General features: G+C 40.3%; 1 protein-coding gene across 21 annotated transcripts in view; it reads right to left on the reverse strand.

Annotated features, from left to right (window-relative positions):
• The window catches only part of DMD (dystrophin), a 2,667,987-nt gene that overhangs the window by 350,727 nt on the left and 2,296,752 nt on the right, over positions 1 to 20,508 (reverse strand). For all 21 annotated transcript variants that reach the window (XM_086387503.1, XM_086387509.1, XM_086387510.1 and 18 more), the window contains one exon: positions 131 to 277. In XM_086387503.1, coding sequence (XP_086243629.1) covers positions 131 to 277 — 147 coding nt within the window. The remainder of the gene's footprint in view (positions 1 to 130; positions 278 to 20,508) is intronic.

Genomic DNA, 20,508 nt, shown 5'->3' on the forward strand with positions numbered 1-20,508 from the left:
AAATATCATACACTCACAAACTATCATGAGTATCATATGAAGAAATTACTTGCATTGTTCCTTACAAACAAGCCTTATCTGTATATTGCCTTATTGAGAGAAGAAACTGCAATGTTTATAATGTGCCTACCTGCAGAAGCTTCCATCTGGTGTTCAGGTCTTCCAGAGTGCTGAGATTATATGGTGAAAGCTGAATGCCCAACGTGGTGAGTTGGCGAGCAAGGTCACTGACGTGGCTTACATTCTCTTTGAGAGGTGCAATTTCTCCTCGAAGTGCCTGTATGAAATAATCAAGGGCAAAATGGAAGATGAGACTATTTAAAGCCAAAAAAAACAAAAACAGACACATGGGAACTACATGGTGTCGTATTCTGTTTGGGATGTCAGTAACATTTGCCCTTTTCTAGTGGTATTCTAACAGTGAACATTTGTTAATGGATGGCTAACTAATGTTTGGAGAAGGGAATGGCAACTCACTGTAGTATTCTTGCCTAGAGAATCCCATTGACAGAAGAGCCTGATGGGCTACAGTCCACGGGGTCGCAAAGAATTGGACATGACTTAGCGACTAAACAACTCAACTAATGTCTACTGAGTACTTGTTATGTGCCTAATTCTGTGAGGAGCTCTGTCCAAACATCATCTGATTTTATTCCTACACAATAACCCTATGAGGTTGGTAGTTGGAGAATTATCATTTTACACACAAGAAAAAAAAAGTCACAGAGGTTAAACTTTGCCTGAGGCTCCATGGGTAAAAACTGAGGAACCTGGGATACATAATCAGATTTGTCTGCCTCTAGAGTGCACATCGGAGAAGGCAATACCACTGCAGTACTCTTGCCTGGAAAATCCCATGGACGGAGGAGCCTGGAAGGCTGCAGTCCATGGAGTTGTTGAGGGTTGGACACAACTGAGCGACTTCACTTTCACTTTTCACTTTCATGCTTTGGAGAAGGAAATGGCAACCCACTCCAGTGTTCTTGCCTGGAGAATCCCAGGGACGGGGGAACCTGGTGGGCTGCTGTCTATGGGGTCGCACAGAGTCGGACATGACTGAAGTGACTTAGTAGTAGTAGAGTGCACATTCTTAACAATTATATTTAGATCCCTTTCTGAAGAAATTCTGCATTGGCAAAGTAATGGGAAGAATACAACACTGCTAGATTCTGAATTCTACTCATCTCACAACCAAAAGTGGGGGCTTTTTTTTTTTTAACGGTAAAAGATGTACTCAGTCATGAAATATTACATGCATAATTTGTACCAACTACATAAATAAATTGTTTCAATTAGAGATGAGGGTATTTTGTCAAATTCTAAGCCTGAGTTCCTAATCTCCTAGTATTTTGGTCCTTGTAGCAATGACTGAAGAAGGCTCCCATGAGGCTTCTCAGCTGTCTCTGGAGCACCGGAGCAGGATTCCATGATGCCATGCATCATGACAATCTGTTGATCAGAAGCAGCCTATGCAAATACTGGGTTGATATGATCATGAATATTCTCTTCTCCATTGAGAGGACATTTATGGATCTTTAACGTGATGCATGAGGTCCCAATGTTCTAACGAGCAATTTCTAAAGATGAATTCCCTCACTTAGGAGAATAGTTTGTGTAACGGAATCTCTGTGTACAAGGACAGCATCACTTACTTGGCTATATGTGCTGCTATGATTTGCTTGATCTGTGCAGGTGTTATTTTTCTGGTTCAATATGCTACTGGAGATCAGTAGAGAAATAACTTCAGAAAGAATGAAGGGAGGAACCAAAGTAAAAACAACACCCAGGTGTGGATGTGACTGGTGATAGAAGCAAGGTCTGATGCTGTAAAGAGCAATATTGCATAGGAACCTGGAATGTTAAGCCCATGAATCAAGGCAAATTGGAAGTGGTCAAACAGGAGATGGCAAGAGTGAACATCGACATTCTAGGAATCAGCGAACTAAGATGGACTAGAATGCGTGAATTTAATTCAGATGACCATTATATCTACTACTGTGGGGAGAAATCCCTTAGAAGAAATGGGGTAGCCATCATAGTCAACAGAAGAGTCTGAAATGCAGTACTTGGATGCAATCTCAAAAATGACAGAATGATCTCTGTTCATTTCCAAGGCAAACCATTCAACATCATGGTAATCCAAGTTTATGCCCCAACCAGTAATGCTGAAGAAGCTGAAGTTGAATGGTTCTATGAAGACCTACAAGTCCTTTTAGAACTAACACCCCCAAAAGATGTCCTTCTCATTATAAGAGACTGGAATGCAAAAGTAGGAAGTCAAGAAACACCTAGCTAAGTCACTTCAGTCGTTTCAGACTCTGTGTAACCCCATAGACGGCAGCCCACCAGGCTCCCCCATCCCTGGGATTCTCCAGGCAAGAACACTGGAGTGGGTTGCCATTTCCTTCTCCAATGCATGAAAGTGAAAAGTGAAAGTGAAGTTGCTTAGTCGCGTCCGACTCTTAGCGACCCCATGGACTGCAGCCCACCAGGCTCCTCTGTCCATGGGATTTTCCAGGCAAGAGTACTGGAGTGGGGTGCCATTGCCTTTTCCAAAACACCTGGAGTAACAGGCAAATTTGGCCTTGGAGTACAGAATGAAGCAGGGCAAAGGCTAACAGAGTTTTGCCAAGAGAATGCACTGGCCATAGCAAATACCCGCTTCCAGCAACACAAGAGAAGGCTCTACAGATGGACATCACCAGATGGTCAACACTGAAATCAGACTGATTATATTCTTTGCAGCCAAAGATGGAAAAGCTCTATACAGTCAGCAAAAACAAGACCGGGAGCCAACTGTGGCTCAGATCATGAACTCCTTATTGCTAAATTCAGACTTAAATTGAAAAAAAGTGGGGAAAACCACTAGACCATTCAGGTATGACATAAATCAAATCCCTTATGATTATACAGTGGAAGTGAGAAATAGATTTAAGGGACTAGATCTGATAGACCGAGTGCCTGATGAACTATGGACAGAGGTTTGTGACATTGTACAGGTGACAGGAATCAAGACCATCCCCAAGAAAAAGAAATGAAAAAAAGCAAAATGGCTGTCTGAGGAGGCCTTACAAATAGTTGTGAAAAGAAGAGAAGTGAAAAGCAAAATAGAAAAGGAACGATATACCCATTTGAATGCAGAGTTCCAAAGAATAGCAAGGAGAGATAAGAAAGCCTTTCTCGGCGATCAATGCAAAGAAATAGAGGAAAACAATAGAATGGGAAAGACTAGATCTCTTCAAGAAAATTAGAGATACCAAGGGAACATTTCATGCAAAGATGGGTTCAATAAAGGACAGAAATGGTATGGACCTAACAGAAGCAGAAGATATTAAGAAGAGATGGCAAGAATACACAGAAGAACTGTACAAAAAAGATCTTCACGACCCAGATAATCACGATGGTGTGATCACTCACCTAGAGCCAGACATCCTGGAATGTGAAGTCAAGTGGGCCTTAGGAAGCATCACTACGAACAAAGGTAGTGGAGGTGATGGAATTCCAGTTGAGTTATTTCAAATTCTAAAAGATGATGCTGTGAAAGGGCTGCACTCAATATGCCAGCAAATTTGGAAAACTCAGCAGTGGCCACAGGACTGGAAAAGGTCAGTTTTCATTCCAATCCCAAAGAAAGGCAATGCCAAAGAATGCTCAAACTACCACACAATTGCACTCATCTCACACGCTAGTAAAATAATGCTCAAAATTCTCCAAGCCAGGCTTCAGCAATATGTGAACCATGAACTTCCAGATGTTCAAGCTGGTTTTAGAAAAGGCAGAGGAACCAGAGACCAAATTGCCAACATCCACTGGATCATTGGAAAAGCAAGAAATTTCCAGAAAACATCTATTTCTGCTTTCTTGACTATGCCAAAGCCTTTGACTGTGTGGATCACAATCAACTGTGAAAAATTCTGAAAGAGATGGGAATACCAGACCACCTGACCTGCTTCTTGAGAAATTTGTATGCAGGTCAGGAAGCAACAGTTAGAACTGGACATGCAACAACAGACTGGTTCCAAATAGGAAAAGGAGTATGTCAAGGCTGTATATTGTCACCCTGCTTTTTTAATTTATATGCAGTACATCATGAGAAACACTGGGTTGGATGAAGCACAAGCTGGAATCAAGATTGCCAGGAGAAATATCAATAACCTCAGATATGCAGATAACATCACCCTTATGGCAGAAAGTGAAGAAGAACTAAAGAGCCTCTTGACGAAAGTGAAGGAGGAGAGTGAAAAAGTTGGCTTAAAGCTCAACATTCAGAAAACTAAGATCATGGCACCTGGTCCCATCACTTCATTGCAAATAGATGAGGAAACAATGGCTGAGTTTATTTTGGGGGGCACCAAAATCTCTGCAGATGGTGACTGCAGCCATGAAATTGAAAGACGCTTACTTCTTGGAAGGAAAGTTATGACCAACCTAGACAGCATATTAAAAAGCAGAGACATTTCTTTGTCAACAAAGGTCTGTCTAGTCAAGGATATGGTTTTTCCAGTAGTCGTGTACAGGTGTGAGAGTTGGACTATAAAGAAAGCTGAGCACCGAAAAATTGATGCTTTTCAACTGTTGTGTTGAAGAAGACTCTTGAGAGTCCCTTGGACTGCAAGGAGATCCAACCAGTCCATCCTAAAGGAGATCAGTCCTAGGTGTTGATTGGAAGGACTGACGTTGAAGCTGAAACTCCAATACTTTGGCCACATCATGCGAAGAGTTGACTCATTTGAAAAGACCCTGATGCTGGGAAAGATTGAGGGCAGGAGGAGAAGGGGACGCCAGAGGATGAGATGGTTGGATGGCATCACCGACTCAATGGACATGAGTTTGGTGATGGACAGGGAGGCCTGGTGTGTTGCAGTTCATGGGATTGCAAAGAGTCAGACACGACTGAGCGTCTGCACTGAACTGAATGTTGATAAAAGCACTGTTTACATGGACTTCATCTAAAACCTTTGAGTTCCTTCTGACTCCAAATGGAAGGAACCAGTGTGTACATTCTAAATAAGAATGGGATTATCCAAATCCAAGTTACTATCTCTTCACTAAAATGTGGCATTGTATGGAGCCTAAGACCCTTAAATAGTTCATAGATAATATGATATTTTGACACATCACTCTGTTGAACTTACAGTTTTTGAAAAGCGGCCATTAAAATATCATATTAAAGAGTCATGGGGTTCCTTCTGGGAATGACAAAAGCATTCTGGAGTTAAGACAGTGGTGATGGTGGCATGGCTTTTTGAATATAGTATATACCACCAAATCACACATTTTAAAACTATGAATTTTATGGTATGTGAATTATATATTAAAAAAATACAAAGAGAAGTGGACAGAAATCTGTTTGACCATGTAGATACAAAAATTATATCTGATATTTTCATCTTTATTTAATTTCACATCAGTGGAATATCATACAAATCATTCTGAAATGAAGAAAGTTGTTATAGGAATTGATAGCAAATATTATTCTATTTTCTCATAAATACATACATAAAAGGATCACAATAAATGCCCATGGAGAGAGGCAGTTAAACTCCATGAATATGAATTCATATCTCTAAAAAGAAGTGATTCACAATCACTTTGCTTGGCGTAATAGAAAGGTTAGAAATCAGATTTCTTAAATGTCAGTGGGGAAACCTGGACAAAGACAATGTTAATAAAAATGGAGCCATTGTCTTCTGGATAATAACATGCATTTCTAGTAACCACAAGTAAATATCACTTGAGTGGGAACCATAAAGAGGAATCATTGCACAGATGGCAGGAAAGCCAGGCAGAATCTGACAACAGTGCAGATTAACCCCATACACTCACCACTGCCTTAGTGTGGCTCTTGGTCCCTGAATTCAGCATCCATCTCACTTCGGTCATATCTAGATTTCAGCTCCCCTTAGATTACATGATGCACATGGCCAAGAGTATCTATTAGTGTATTTTGATTTTCACTTTCTTCCTCAAAGTCCTGAACACAGATTTTCTTTTAATTGAAAGATAATTGCTTTAAAATGTTGTGTTAGTTTCTGCTGTAGAACAACGTGAATCAGCTATAAGTATACATATATCCCCTCCTTCCTGAGCCTCCCTTTCGTCCCCACATCCCACTCCTCCAGGTCATCACAGAGTGCTGAGCTGAGCTCCCTGCGCTGTATAGCAGCTTCCCACTAGCTATTTTATGCATGGTAGTATATATATGTCAATGCTAGTTTCCCAATTCATCCCACTCTCTCTTTCCCCTGCTGTGGACACAGATTTTTAATCCTGCATTAGCATTCTGGAGGACGAAGGAGATTTTAAAAAATAAGTTTCAATATTCATAATTAATCACAACACACTCTCTCCTTTCCCCTCTACTTTCCTTCTCTCCCCAAAACCCCTGTCCCCTCACTCACACACACAGAGTCATGGGATCGTGGCTTCTTTTTTGTTTCTTCTGCTTGTATCATCCAATTGTAGCAGAAGTTCCCTTAACTGATCTCCATTTAAGACTCATCAGATTAGCCAGAGTTTTTATTGTCTGAGAAACATACTGACTGGGGCCGCTAACGGTCACTAAGTAAAATGTTACGAAGTATGTGTCATAAGTATGGCGTTCAGCCCTCATTAGTTGACTTGTCAATGTGTATATATTCTCAAACCTGCTTTTGCCAATTAGTATCGCAGTTACATAGTTTAATGAAAGATTTCCTAAACCAAAGAACTAGAATCCTAAAAAGAAAGTAAGTTATTATTCCTATAAAAAATAAGGTTAAATATTCTGGAAATTTGCTTTAAAAAAGAAAAAGAAGTATTACTGAATTGGGTGCCAACTAGGCAACTGTAAGAGATTAGGAAACCCATATGAAAAGGTTAGAAGGATTCTAAAGTACTTAGAATGCTTCCCATGTTTCCCAGTGGATTCTGTCTGCATTAAGGAAACCTGCACCGGAAATCAAAGTCTGTAGTATCAGTGTAATTCATGGCAAACCCTAATCAGGGAACCTACACTCGAAGTAAAATTCCTTCACACAGCATTAAAATATTAGTGACTATTTTACACAAAATAAAATTTTTACTGACTTTTTCAATTAACTGTTGAACTCCAGGTCCTAACTGAATTGGAATAGAGAGCATCTATTTTAAATGTTGACTACTACAACTTTACTACCACTGCTACTGCTACACTATTATTATTAAAGGGAAAAAGCCATATGTTCTGTTTAATATGAATGCCTAAGTCTTTGTTAAGATAAATGGAAGCTTTGATTAGGGGGACGTTTGTTGCTAAAGAGGTAATTTGGTGCAAAGGTTCACTTTGGGAAGATAATCATGGTAGGCTTGATCAGAATGACAAACTTCAGCCAGCTAGAAGTCATGGTGAGGGTGCTGAGCACATGACAATGAAGGAAAGGAGACAGATGATGGTAGAAAAGAAGACGAGAAAAAGAAGGCACGAGAGTGTCTAAGACAGTCTTCACTTTAACACGTGACCTGGCTTCTAGTGGCAGCTCCATACCACCTGAGGACGGCTCACTGATGTTAGCTGTCAATGCCTAGACATGTACATAACAGGAAGCATGGCCCCCTAAACACTGAGTCACAGGACATGTTATGCATAGAGTGAACACAGGGGACTTCCCTGATGGCCCAGTGGTTAAGACTCCAGCATGCAATGCAGGGGACACAGGTTCTATCCCTAAGCCTGTGCACCACAACGAATGAGGCTGCACACCCTGGGCCATAACCTGAGAGTTCACACGCTGCAACAAAGATCCCACATGACCCAACTAAGACTCGACACTGCCAAATAAGTTAAAAAAAAAAAAAAGAGTCAATACAGGTACAATTCATTTAAATAACATAGAATTTGATTGTATTTCAAATATTAGCACTTTTAATATTGTTATTATTAATATACATAGACATTCATGTTTACATTATTAAACACTAAACACAAAACACCCAAAAAAGTACAGTCTACTCTGAACAATATGATGTGCTATTTCAGTACCACCAGAATTTCATTAGATCATATTCTAGTTTGGAAGCAGTAACTGAGAAAACATTCAAGGAAGCCATTATACTCTGGGTTTTCTTTGAAACATTTAAACATCTGGAATATGCTCGCCATGAAAGAGCAAACCAAGTCTAATTTTATTGTGACTAGTTTCATGCAGGCAGAATTTTCACTTCATTAAATGCTGTCTGATTATAGATATAAACGTACTGATTTAGAATGATATATAAGTTTGATATGCCAAGTTTTTTCTTTTTTATGACATTTAATTGCTTGTCAGAACTTTGCTTATCTTTATGTAAAGATTTGTTCAAATATAGATTTAGCAGCTCAGTAGACAACCACTTTGCAACAAAACAAAGGCATTGTCTTCTAACTAGAGAACATTTTTGAGGGAGTAATTTTTTTTAATGACTTAATAGTTATGGACTATTTTGGAAGGCATAGAAGGTCAATTTGGAGCAATGAAAAAGGTAAGTTGAGGTACTTTGACTTTGGGGACCTCTATTTCTTCTGTGAAGTAGGAAGCAACTGACCTGGTATATAATCAGTGTGCAATGAACATTCATTGAATGAAAACATGAGTGAAGGGTAAGTGGGAACATTGGAATTAGTTGTGCGAGAGAATACGAGAGGGAGGTGAACAAATAAATGTAGGGAGGTTGCCAGACAGTGTTGAGGGCTCACTTGAGGCAGAAGACAACAAATTTTTAGCAGAACCCATCTGCCCAGTTTTCTCTTTCTCCAACAGCATTCCAGGCAAATGTGGAAGAAACAGTTGATCCAGGTTTGGGGTTTTGTCAGATGGTTGTGGCACAAACACTTAGGGATAGGAGAGTTTAAATTTTAGCAGGAATGTGACTGCAAAATGCAACTAAAGGGGATTTGGAGGGAAGTGAAGCAAGATGAGGCTTGTAGATGGAGAGAATGTAGAGGGCTTAATGGTGGACATCAAGACCATCCAAGAAAGGCGGCAGTTAGATGAAATGCATAAGCAGGCAAGAAGGAGAGGAGACTGAAATGCTAGAATTAGAGTTTATAATTCTATTTAATTATATTACATAAATTCTATAATTTCTTATATAATTTATTTTTATATAATTAATTATAATTCTATTTAAGAATTTATAAATTGTGATATGATATACATATCACAGTTACACACACACACACACACACACACACTGTTCTCTTTATATATTAATGGTACTCCTGAGAATGAAACACTTCCCTTCTTAATGATATTAAACACTATTCCTGAAATCTTAACCTACTGCTTCATAGAGGTCTTATCTCACCAGGAATTCAAGAATAGAATGATCTGACAATGAAATATCATTCTAGGGCTACATACACTGGGCAGAGAAATTTACATCAAAAATACTATCTAAGAAGCAAAGCAGGGGCCAGCTGCCTTTCCCTCTACAATGAAACCTTACTGAACAAACTGTTTGTGAACCAAAAGTCCTAAGAAATAGCCTGCAAAGAGTGTTAGCACAAGTCCCAGGACTCTTCATGCTGGTTTAGTAGCTGAGGGGGAGGAAATGGAAATCATGACCTCCAGATCCAGGTCTTTGGTCCTGGTGTTGAGACTCCAACATGTGGCTTAGGGAAGGCCTCATGGAATCCTGTCACTCAGAGTTAGGGGTAGGTACAGCCTGGCTGTGTTTTTCAGCTTTTGCATTTCTGGATGGGTTTATCATCCTGATGGGAGTGAATAGCCACCACTGGAACCTGAAGAGCCAAGGACCATATCCTGCTTTGCCCAGAAGTAGAAAGGCCTGGAGCCTCTTAAATACCTGGGGGGAATGTGGTTGGACCCATCCTAACAAGTACCACTAAGTAGCAAATTCTCACCTTCTCTGCAGAGGTTGTCTTCAATTAAAAATACACTAGAGGGGCTCTGCGGGCGGTGGCAAATCTGGCCCAGTATGTAAAGTCGGCGGTGCCTGATGGCGCCTCCGACACGAAGCTGGGTGGGGTAGAGAGTACAGGGCGGTAGTTGCGGCAGGTGGGAGGAGGAGGAGGCGGCGGTGAATCTCTTATAAATGACTCCAAAGCAGGACCTGGAGGCTAAATTCCAGGAGGACAACAGTCATTCATGACCAAGAAGGAAAGACCTGAGACATGGAATGAACGATTGCAGCCCTTCAGTGTGAGTCAGCGGGCCCTGAGAAAGGGGAATACCTGCCACCTGGCCTTCATTCGACTACAGCCACTCCAACCACTCCCCATGGTGAACCTAGAGGAAACTGAGAATGCAGGATTACAGGCCCCAGTTACCTAAGATGCCTTGTGACCTGCAACCAGAGGATTATACATTCTGAAAAAGACATAATCAAAGGACTATCTCCAACCTGGACAGGACCTTTATCAGATGACACAGATTCACATCAAGATAAAGCTGATGTGCAAAGAAAACCCATGCCCCCAAAGAGATTACAGCCACTCCTCCAAACAGATCCAGCGGGAATAACCACAAAAGTCACCTTGGGCCCCTTAATAGAACAGGGTGAGAGCTCCATGACCCTAACTAGGTAGGGTCTATGAGTCCTGTGTCAGCATTAAAGAAGTTACAGAAGACTGACCATCTGTCCCTCATCACCCCAATAAAGATTTCTTGGGGTTCACATCTCAAGGAAAATTTGAAGTAAGAGATAGATGGTCCCTGGGCTGAACAGCTGGTGATTTTCAAACGGAGCAAAACTGGTTTGTCCTCAGTCAGACAAGAATGATGTATTTCCTTTCCTCCACTGTTGCTGCTGCTGCTGCTAAGTCGCTTCAGTCGTGTCCGACTCTGTGCGACCCCATAGACAGCAGCCCACCAGGCTCCCCCACCCCTGGGATTCTCCAGGCAAGAACACCAGAGTGGGTTGCCATTTCCTTCTCCAATGCATGAAAGTGAAAAGTGAAAGTGAAGTCGCTCCGTTGTGTCTGACTCTTAGCGACCCCATGGACTGTGGCCTACCAGGCTCCTCCACCCATGGGATTTTCCAGGCAGGAGTACTGGAGTGGGTTGTCATTGCCTTCTCTGCCTCCATTGTTAGGAGGGAATAAACTGATGGGGGAATTGTTGCAGTGAAAAGGAAAAAAGAGGAATGAGTTTTTCTTTTTCACTTCTCTGAGAGCAAAGAACATAAAGAAGAACAGTGAGCAGGCCTGAACATTCCTAGTTTATTTTACTTTAACTGCTCCTGATTCCGAATGTCTGTAACTAATTTTGCTTTTCTGCCCCCTAACTCTGCAGGAGCTACACTTCACTTGACTCTATGCTAAATACATCCTCTATCTGATATTTACCTTTACAACAGCCTTCCCCTTGTAGTTACATGTCAGAAAGAAGGCCTCAGAGCCACCAGACTGCCAGACGCAGTTACTGGGTTACTGATGCCAGTTTATGACTGTCTTTGAAATTATGCAAGAGGAAGAAATCAAGATCCTATCACCTTTGTTTCCTCATCACTGACTCCTGACTGCTCCTGACTGTGAATACCTGCATTAGGGACACAGTTCTTGAGGCAGGAGCATACTGTGTTCCCCTCTCCACTACCTGAGAATAAAAGCCACCATTCTATTTCTTCAAAAAAAAAAACAAAATAACACTAGTAAGGGCTTCCCTGATAGCTCAGTTGGTAAACAATCCTCCTGCAATGCAGCAGACTCTGGTTTGATTCCTGGGTTGGGAAGATCTGCTGAAGAATGAATAGGCTGCCCACTCCAGTATTCTTGGGCTTCCCTTGTGGCTCAGCTAGTAAAGAATCTACCTGCAATGCAGGAAATCTGGGTTCGATCCCTGGGTTGGGAAGATCCCCTTGAGAAGGGAAAGGCTATCCACTCCAGTATTCCGGCCTGGAGAATTCCATGGACTGTATAGTCCATGTGGTTGCAAAGAGTTGGACACGACTGAGCTACTTTCACTTTCACATAGACTTTGGCGACCTGATGCGAAGAGCAAACTCATTGGAAAAGACCTCAGTACCGGGAAAGATTGAAGGCAGGAGAAGAAGGGAGCGACAGAAGATGAGATGGTTGGACGGCATCACTGACGCAACGGACAGGAGTTTGAGCAAACTCTGGGAGCTGGTGAAGGACAGGGAAGCCTGGCATGCTGAAGTCCATGGGGGTCACAGAGAGTCAGACATGACTGAGCGACTCAACAACAACTACATAGACTAACTTCATCCAGTTGCCCAACCTCCTTTTACCCTTGGACTTTGGGCAGGAGATACTTTTTTGCTTTGGCAAGAGACTGCTGATTTGAATTCTCATTACTAACACCACTAGCTATTCCATCAATTTTCAACAAAACTGAGACATATCACCCTTTCTGTAAGTTCTGCCAAATACGAAGGGACTATGTGGAGCTGAGACACAGGGGCTAGTCTAGTCTGCAGACTGAAGGAGACTTCCCTCTGCTATTAGGATCACTTTTGCCTCTGGTAGAGACATTCTTGACAGTAAAGTATGCCACTGAAATATGTATTCTTTTTAATAGAGATTCAACTGCATTGCATTCCAGCATCAGTTTTTATTGTGGCAGCCCAAGGGCAAAGCATTATGCTGTTTTTTTTTTTTTTTTTTCATTGTCTTCCTTGCTTTCCATTTTCAGGGCAATTCTTGTACGTGTTCATATTTGGACATGATCACTTTGGATGAGCAAAGTGAATAAGGACATAAAGAATGAAACAGACTCAGAACTAATGAGCTAGATGTAGCATAATCAGGATGACTTGGGGTAGTTAAATTAAAAAAAAAAAGAAAACGATTTTAGGGAAACAATATGAAGTTTGTAGGGATGAAAAAATCTGGTGCTTTTATTTTCTGAGCAATTATCAGTTATATTTTAACTATGGTTTCCCCCCAGAAGAATAGTAAATGACTGTTCCATTTTTTGCCCATACAGAATCATCATGTTGTTCTGAAAAATGATCTCTAGTTTCTCTTTGTATTACTGGAAAAGAGTGTGCACCCAAACATGAAATTCTTTTTTTAAAAAAACATTTCTTCATTTGCAGCCATCATAATTCTTCATCTTTCAGGACACGGCTTCACTATGAAACTTATAACTCCAATACTCTCAAAGGTTGAATTATAGCTTAATCACACTAACAGTGTCTGTCTTCTTTCTTTTATATGTATGTTCATTTTGTCCTCACAAATATTAATGGGAAATGAGGAACAGAACGGAATTGATCACAAAGGAAAGACTTCTGCCTATAAGAACAAGTGGTATACATTTGAGTTAATTTCCTCAGAAACTAGTTCCTATAATCCTAACTCTGGATGCTAATTATTTCTTTCTAATAGAAAAATGAAGCAAACAAACCAAAACCAAACAAAAACATTTCAAGCTTTCCATAGCTTTCTAATGACACAATTAAAACAAACAAAAAAGGTAGTTCATGAGTGCTTTACAGAGGCTAAATGCAAAATACGCACAATTAAAATAAAAAGGTCTCTAATGAGTATAAATAAATCATTGAAGCAGGCCACATTCTTCGGCTGCTAAGGAAACAGAAGGAATGCCAACATTTTTTGTCTGACAATTTTAATTATATATAACAAAACATCAAGCAAAATGTCAGTGAATGAAATCTATTTACTTATTTTAAAATAAGTAATAATCCATAAGCCATCAAAAACACCATCCATGAGGACACTGATATTAAAATACAGGCATTATTTTAGATTAAGTTTTACATTGAACAGGTTTTTTTAATTTGCCAACATTTCTGCCAGCCAAAACTGCTCCTGATCTGTGCCCACATTTACCACTTGCATTGTCCTGGCATAGAGATGCTGTCTTGTTCTCCCCTTCCCCTTCACAGCTTAAAATATCTGTCTAAGGTAGAGCTTCTCGAACAACAGCAAGCATCATAATCACATGGCAGGCTTGTTAACACAGGGATTGCAGGCTCCCACTCTGGCATTGTTAATTCATTAGGTTCATGGTGGATCTGAGAATTTGACACTTTTCACAATAACTTAAAAGATGCTACGGCATCCATAGAACTCACCAAGCTTATTCTTGACTTACACCCTTCATGAATTCTCTTTCCTCAGCCTGGAGTTTTCCATTTGCTCTCGGCCTGGATGCTTGTGTGTGCTCAGTTGCTTCAGTCGTGTCTGACTCTTTGCGACCCCATGGACTGTAGCCCACCAGGCATCTCTGTCCATGGGATTCTCCAGGTAAGAATGCTGGAGTGGGTTACCAAGCCCTCCTGCAGGGGATCTTCCCAACCCAAGGACTGAACCCGGGTCTCCTGCACTGCAGGCAGATTCATTACCACTGAACCACCCGGGAAGCTCTGCCCTCTGCCTGCTGCTGCTGCTGCTGCTTAGTCGCTTCAGTAGTGTCCGATCCTGTGCGACCCCATAGACGGCAGCCCACCAGGCCCCCCGTCCCTGGGATTCTCCAGGCAAGAACACTGGAGTGAGTTGCCATTTCCTTCTCCAATGCATGAAAGTGAAAAGTGAAAGTGAAGTCGCTTGGTCATGTCCTACTCTTAGCGACCCCATGGACTGCAGCCTACCAGGCTCCTCCATCCATGGGATTTTCCAGGCAAGAGTACTGGAGTGGGATGCCATTGTCCTCTGCCTAGCTGGCTTCTATTCAGCTATTTCAGATCTCAGTTCCTGTGACCTTGAAAGACAGCCCACCCTTCATTACCCTATCTAAAGACAGGCTCCCCCATCCCGATTTTTCTCAGTCTCAGAACTCTACTTCCTTCTAGACATTGACGGCAATTGGTAAGTACGTATTTATTTGCCTATTTATTAATTCATGGTCTCTCCATTCATAAGACCCTAACTTTCATTACAGTACATGGCAATCCCTCAATACAGTTTTATTAAATAATGAACATTCAAGAGAATTAGACACGAAGCCTTCAGATCAACAGCTATTCTCAAACTGCTTTATCAACACTGTTTCCTATAGAAAGCTGAGGTCAATTCCTAAGTGAAAGAAGAGAAACCTGCTTATATCCTTCAGATTCCATATCTAGATTCTCTGGCTCTATTACTTTATTTTATGGTGGAGCATATGCTAATTTCTGAAGGCTCTCTAATGCACTAACAAGAATTTAACGTTCAAATTTTTGGCACCAATCAAAGGGAGTTCTCATAAAAATGAAGCAAGTGGGGGAAAGGGGGAGAAATAAATTAATACTTAAGGAAAATATGTCCTTTTTGTGGTGATGTAGCCTTCTGCAGGGCATTTTGGTAAGATTGAATAAAAGCTTTAAAACTACTGATACAGGAAAGGATGAGCTACAAACTAGGGTCTCCATTTGGAGTTATACAGTGGCCAAGCCAAGGAGACCAGGGGGCTGAAATCCAACCTGGACCCCATCACCAAAAGTGGTGAACTCTGGCCCAGGGCTGGAGACCTCTATGATGCAAGAAGTACCTTCTACTTGACCCAAAGAGGCACTTGTAGGGAATGAGATTACAGATGCTGAAGGGGAGATTATGGATGATCTGTTTCTTTCTCCAACTCTCTCTCTCTTCCCTCTCATTTTTGGGATTTTTCAAGTAAAGAAAAAGTTCACTGACAAATATGTCTCATGCATTTCCTCTTGTATAGAAAGGGGAGTGTAACATGGACACACCAAAGCTGTTATAAAGATGAACGAGAAAGTTGGGTCTATTTCTCCTTCTTTTACTCCATCTGCAACCAATTCAGATTGTGGCCCATAACACGGGATATGCCAAGTCACATGAGCCCTATTTGGTCTAAATCAGGGGGACTCTATAAAGCAGAGGGTCATACATTCAACCATGAGAAAGCCACAGACTAAGATCATTTCTTGGGGAGTTGAGTCTTTCAGGCCAACTTCTAATATTACCCTGGGGAAAACCTGTCTTGCCTCACCCCTCTACCATGTAGCTTTATAAGGGCTCCCTGAACTAGACATTGGGATATAGGTATATGAAACATAAAGGAAGAAGCAGAATGGTGGGAGGAGGAAAGCTTTTTGTTCGGAGCTGGAATAAATGGCAAGAGGTAGGAAACCTTAATGTGTCTGGAGAGGTGCAAATAGTCTGTAATAAGTTGAAGCATGAAACTACAGGGCAGTTGTGGAAGAAAAATCATGGGGTTTTCTTTGAGCAAGATTGTGGTGGGGGGACTTCCCTGGTGGCCCAGTGGCTATGACTCTGTGCTCCCAATGCAGGGGGCCTGGGTTTGATCCCTGGTCAGGGAACTAGATCCCACATGCTGCAACTAAGAGTTCACATGCCACAATGCAAGATCCCACATGCCACAAAGAAAATCAAAGATACTGACTGCTCCAACTAAGACCCAGCACAGCCAAATAAAGATTGTCATGGGTTTGAATGAGTTGACTTTTGCAGTGCAGTAATGAAGGTTTTTACCAAGGGGAATGGCATAGTCTCAAGAATCCTTTATGTTAGATTTTAATTACTACTCACTTGAAAACACTTCTTTTATATCTACTATGCATATATCTGTGGCTTCCCAGGTGGCACAGTGGTAAAAAATCCACCTGCCATTGCAGGAGATGCAGGGGACTTGGGTTTAATCCCTGGGTTGGGAAGATCCCCTGGAGTAGGAAATGGCAACCCACTCCAGTATTCTTGTCTGGAAAATTCCATGGAAAGAGGAATCTGGCGGGCTACAGTCCGTGGGATTGCAAAGAGTTGGACACAACTGAGCACACACACACATATACATATATCTACTATGCACTTGGAAGATGGAACTCTCAATGAACTCATGATCATTAGCACAGAGAGACAATTTAGTGGGTTACTAAAAACCATGTAATCATGTTATGAGAAGCTGTGTCACAGGGCTTGAAAAGTACTAAGAAGGCAGGTTCAATTGGAAAATCTCAAGTTTAGGAGTGAGTGCAAGCTGGTGGCCATTTCAGAAAGGAGAAAGAATTGACATGGAGTGTCTGGAAGATTCGGGCATGAAGTAACAGTCGCTAGAAGCAGGATGGTGGCAAATGGGAGCAGGTTATCTGTAAAACAATTGTTAAAGGAAAAAAGTATTTTGCCCTGTGCTTTTGTGGATGTTTATTCACTCATTCAAAAAATATTATTAAGCAGCCATTATATGCCAGGGAATGTTCCAGGCACTAGACATCAAGCAGTGCACAAAATAGACCAAGTTTCTATGATTCCACAGCTTAACTCTAATGAATGCAATTTCATTTTAATGATGACTCTTATTATAAAGGCTTATAAAGAAACAAATCCCAAGCCAAAATGTATCCATAGCTACAAAATGCAGCATTTTTGACCAAGAAAATGGAGGACAACATATGGTATTGTATATAGTAGTTCCCAAGAGATTCTTTTTTTCCCATTAAAACAAATTAGGCTACTTCTGCATGTGTGAATAATAATTAACAGAGGAATCTACGGTTGTAAATCACCAGTGCAATATACTATACCCAGTTTACTTTATACGGGACACATTTATTTTAAATAAAATTAAAGATACTCACTATTGAAATAAAATGGATTTTTGCTGATCTGATTTTTCATTCAATATATTGTTGTTGGCTTAGAAATTCTAAAACAGAACTGAATCAGAGATGGATATAACATTTCTAAGGGCTGAGATAAAAAACAAATGGAAGAGGGTAGAAAATGACTGTAAAATGCCCTTCTATAAAATTCTTTAGTTTTACTTTCAGATTATTGTAGCTCCTGAATTTAATGTTTTCAGTCTTTCCAAAATGCCTTTCTTGCAAATGGAATAACACAAAAATAAGAGATTGCACTACTTCAGGTCAAAAGAAATGAACATAATATGGATTTTCTTCATTAAAAGCTATGTGACAGCATGTTTAAAAATTAGATTGGTAAATTTTTGATAATGGTTCATCTTTGTTTCATCATATTCCTAGAAAAGAAAGTCTTATGTATTTACTTCTAAGCAATGTTTTCCCTCCAGATACATTAGTGGTTATTATTTTTACCTCAATATATGTATATGTGTGTAAAAGATCTGGCTAATGAAGTGGAGTCAAGAGTTTACTTTGTTCTTCATTTTTAATTTCATCATACTTTGAGAAGTTTACTTTCAAGATATTGCTCTTATTTTTCTGATCACATCTTTGGGTAAGAACTAAATTCATATCCCGTTATGTTCTGTTATGACCACCACTATCATGATAATGTCCATTTAAGTATATGTGAATGATGAATAAACTACTACTGACACAAATGTGTCTGAGTGTCAAGCTATCTAATCAATGGACTCAAATGTTATTTAAAAAAAAAATTAAGCCATGGGCCAAATCTACCCTTTAAAATATTTGATTTGCATTCAATGAAGACACCATATTCTAATAGTAATAGATTTCTTTTTCATTTTGCAAAAAGGGAGTGTGGGGACTTCCCTGGTAGTCCAGTGGTATGGACTGTGTGTGTCCACCACAGTGGGTTACAGGTTCAATCCCTGGCCAGGGAACTAAATGTCGTGCAGTGTGGTCAAAAGAAAAAAAAATGTGATTTAGTATCCTTGAAAATCTGTGGGAATGATGCTATATTGATTATCTAAAGAATACTATTTCAGCTGAAAAGAGGGTTAAAGATCTTAATAAAAAAACAATCTTTTTCACTAAAAATTCAAGATTTTTTTGGAAAGTCAAAGTGTGTCAGATTTCTTTAGGACCCATCTTGCACTGGGCACTCTACCCCAACCTTCAGGCAATTTTTACACTGAGACAACCTTGGAAACGTCTTACTTTAACCTTTATAACAAAATGTCAGTGTGGCTCCAAAGGTAATATTTTAAGTCAAACTTCTGCTCATTTGTTTAGCTTATATTTCTTCTAATTTTATGCTTTTTTTTTCCTCTTTTTTAAATTATTATTATTTTTTTTAACTTTACAATATTGTATTGGTTTTGCCATACATCAACATGAATCTGCCACGGGTGTACACATGTTCCCCATCCTGAACCCCCCTCCCACCTCCCTTCCCATAATTTTATGCTTTATTGGATGTACAAAAGTCACCATTGTATTGGACAACTCTTGTAGTATGGGGTTTGTGTGAGTAGTATGGGGTTTGTGTAAGTTGAAAACAATGAACCATTCTTTTGTGACTTTAGCCTTTCCCTGCTGGAAATACTGGAGGGCAATGGCTAACAGGCAGTGGGGGAAGGAGGTGAAACATTGTTTCATGTGGCCTACACTTGGTCCTTGGGCAGATGAGGGCCTGAAACCATGGGGCAATTCTGTGGGTGTTATTTAATGAGACCTAATAAGATTTAAGGGGATGACAGAGGATGAGATGGCTGGATGGCATCACCGACTCGATGGACGTGAGTTTGAGTGAACTCTGGGAGTTGGTGATGGACAGGGAGGCCTGGCGTGCTGCGATTCATGGGGTCGCAAAAAGTCGGACATGACTGAGCAACTGAACTGAACTGAACTGAACTGAATAAGATTTAGGTTCACCGCCTTGTGAAGACTCCAAATTGGGTTAATAGGCTTTCTGAGTAGGAAAATAAGTAAACAAGATGAAAGTCACTGATAGTTTGCTTCAAAAAACACATCAGTATACTGGCTTGAAAGTGACAGTGAAAGTGTTAGTTGCTCAGTTGTGTGCTACTCTTTGCAACCACATGGACATTAGTCCACCAGGCTCCTCTGTCCATGGGATTCTCCAAGCAAAAATACTGGAGGGGGCAGTCATTCCCTTCTCAAGGGGATCTTCCCAACCCAGGAATTGAACCCAGGTCTCCTGTATCACAGGTGGATCTTTTGCTGTCTGAGCCACCAGGGAAGCCCATATATGGCTTACCTGTCATTTAGTTTCTATTTACTTACTACAGTTGAGCACATATTGCTGATAAATTGACTTCATTTTCTTTGCTAAGTAGCTTAATGCCATGTTAAGATCATGATGATACAATTTGAATATTTGATAGGGAAAAGCTCCAAATGAGCCCACTGAGTCTATAATAATGTGGAATCCCAGGGAACAAGTGTTCTAAAAATAACTGTATTTTGAAATAGGACCAGCAGGCTCTTAACTTTATGAAGGAAAGAAAAACTTCACCATAAAAATCAATTCTTTAAAAGGAGAAGAAATCTATCTTAGTGCTAGAATCCTCTAGCCTCATTCTGGTTAAAAGAGTTTGACATTTTAGGGCTGAACACACTGTGGAAATTTAATAAATATTGAAGTTTACAAACAAAAACATAACAGTGATATGTGGACCAATTTTCAAAAACATTGAAAATCAATGTGCCCTTATTCTGCGTAATTCGGTTAACTCAATTATTTAATGTATACTTGATTTGAGTGGGTTTATACACAGCTATTTCAATTTTATATTAAACATTAATCAAATTACTTTCAATGCAAAATTTCCTTTATTTCCATCCCCTAACCCCCCCCAGATTTCAGAATAAAGGGGAAGGCCTATTTTAAATATTGCTAACTTAATGTTAATGCATACTTTCACACATTTGTTTCTATTATATTTTGCCCATAATTTTCATCACATATAC

The sequence above is a fragment of the Bos grunniens genome, chromosome X (assembly GCF_055505025.1).
Source record: "Bos grunniens cultivar Pamir isolate PY7600 chromosome X, Bosgru_T2T1.0, whole genome shotgun sequence".
Classification (NCBI taxonomy): domain Eukaryota; kingdom Metazoa; phylum Chordata; class Mammalia; order Artiodactyla; family Bovidae; genus Bos; species Bos grunniens.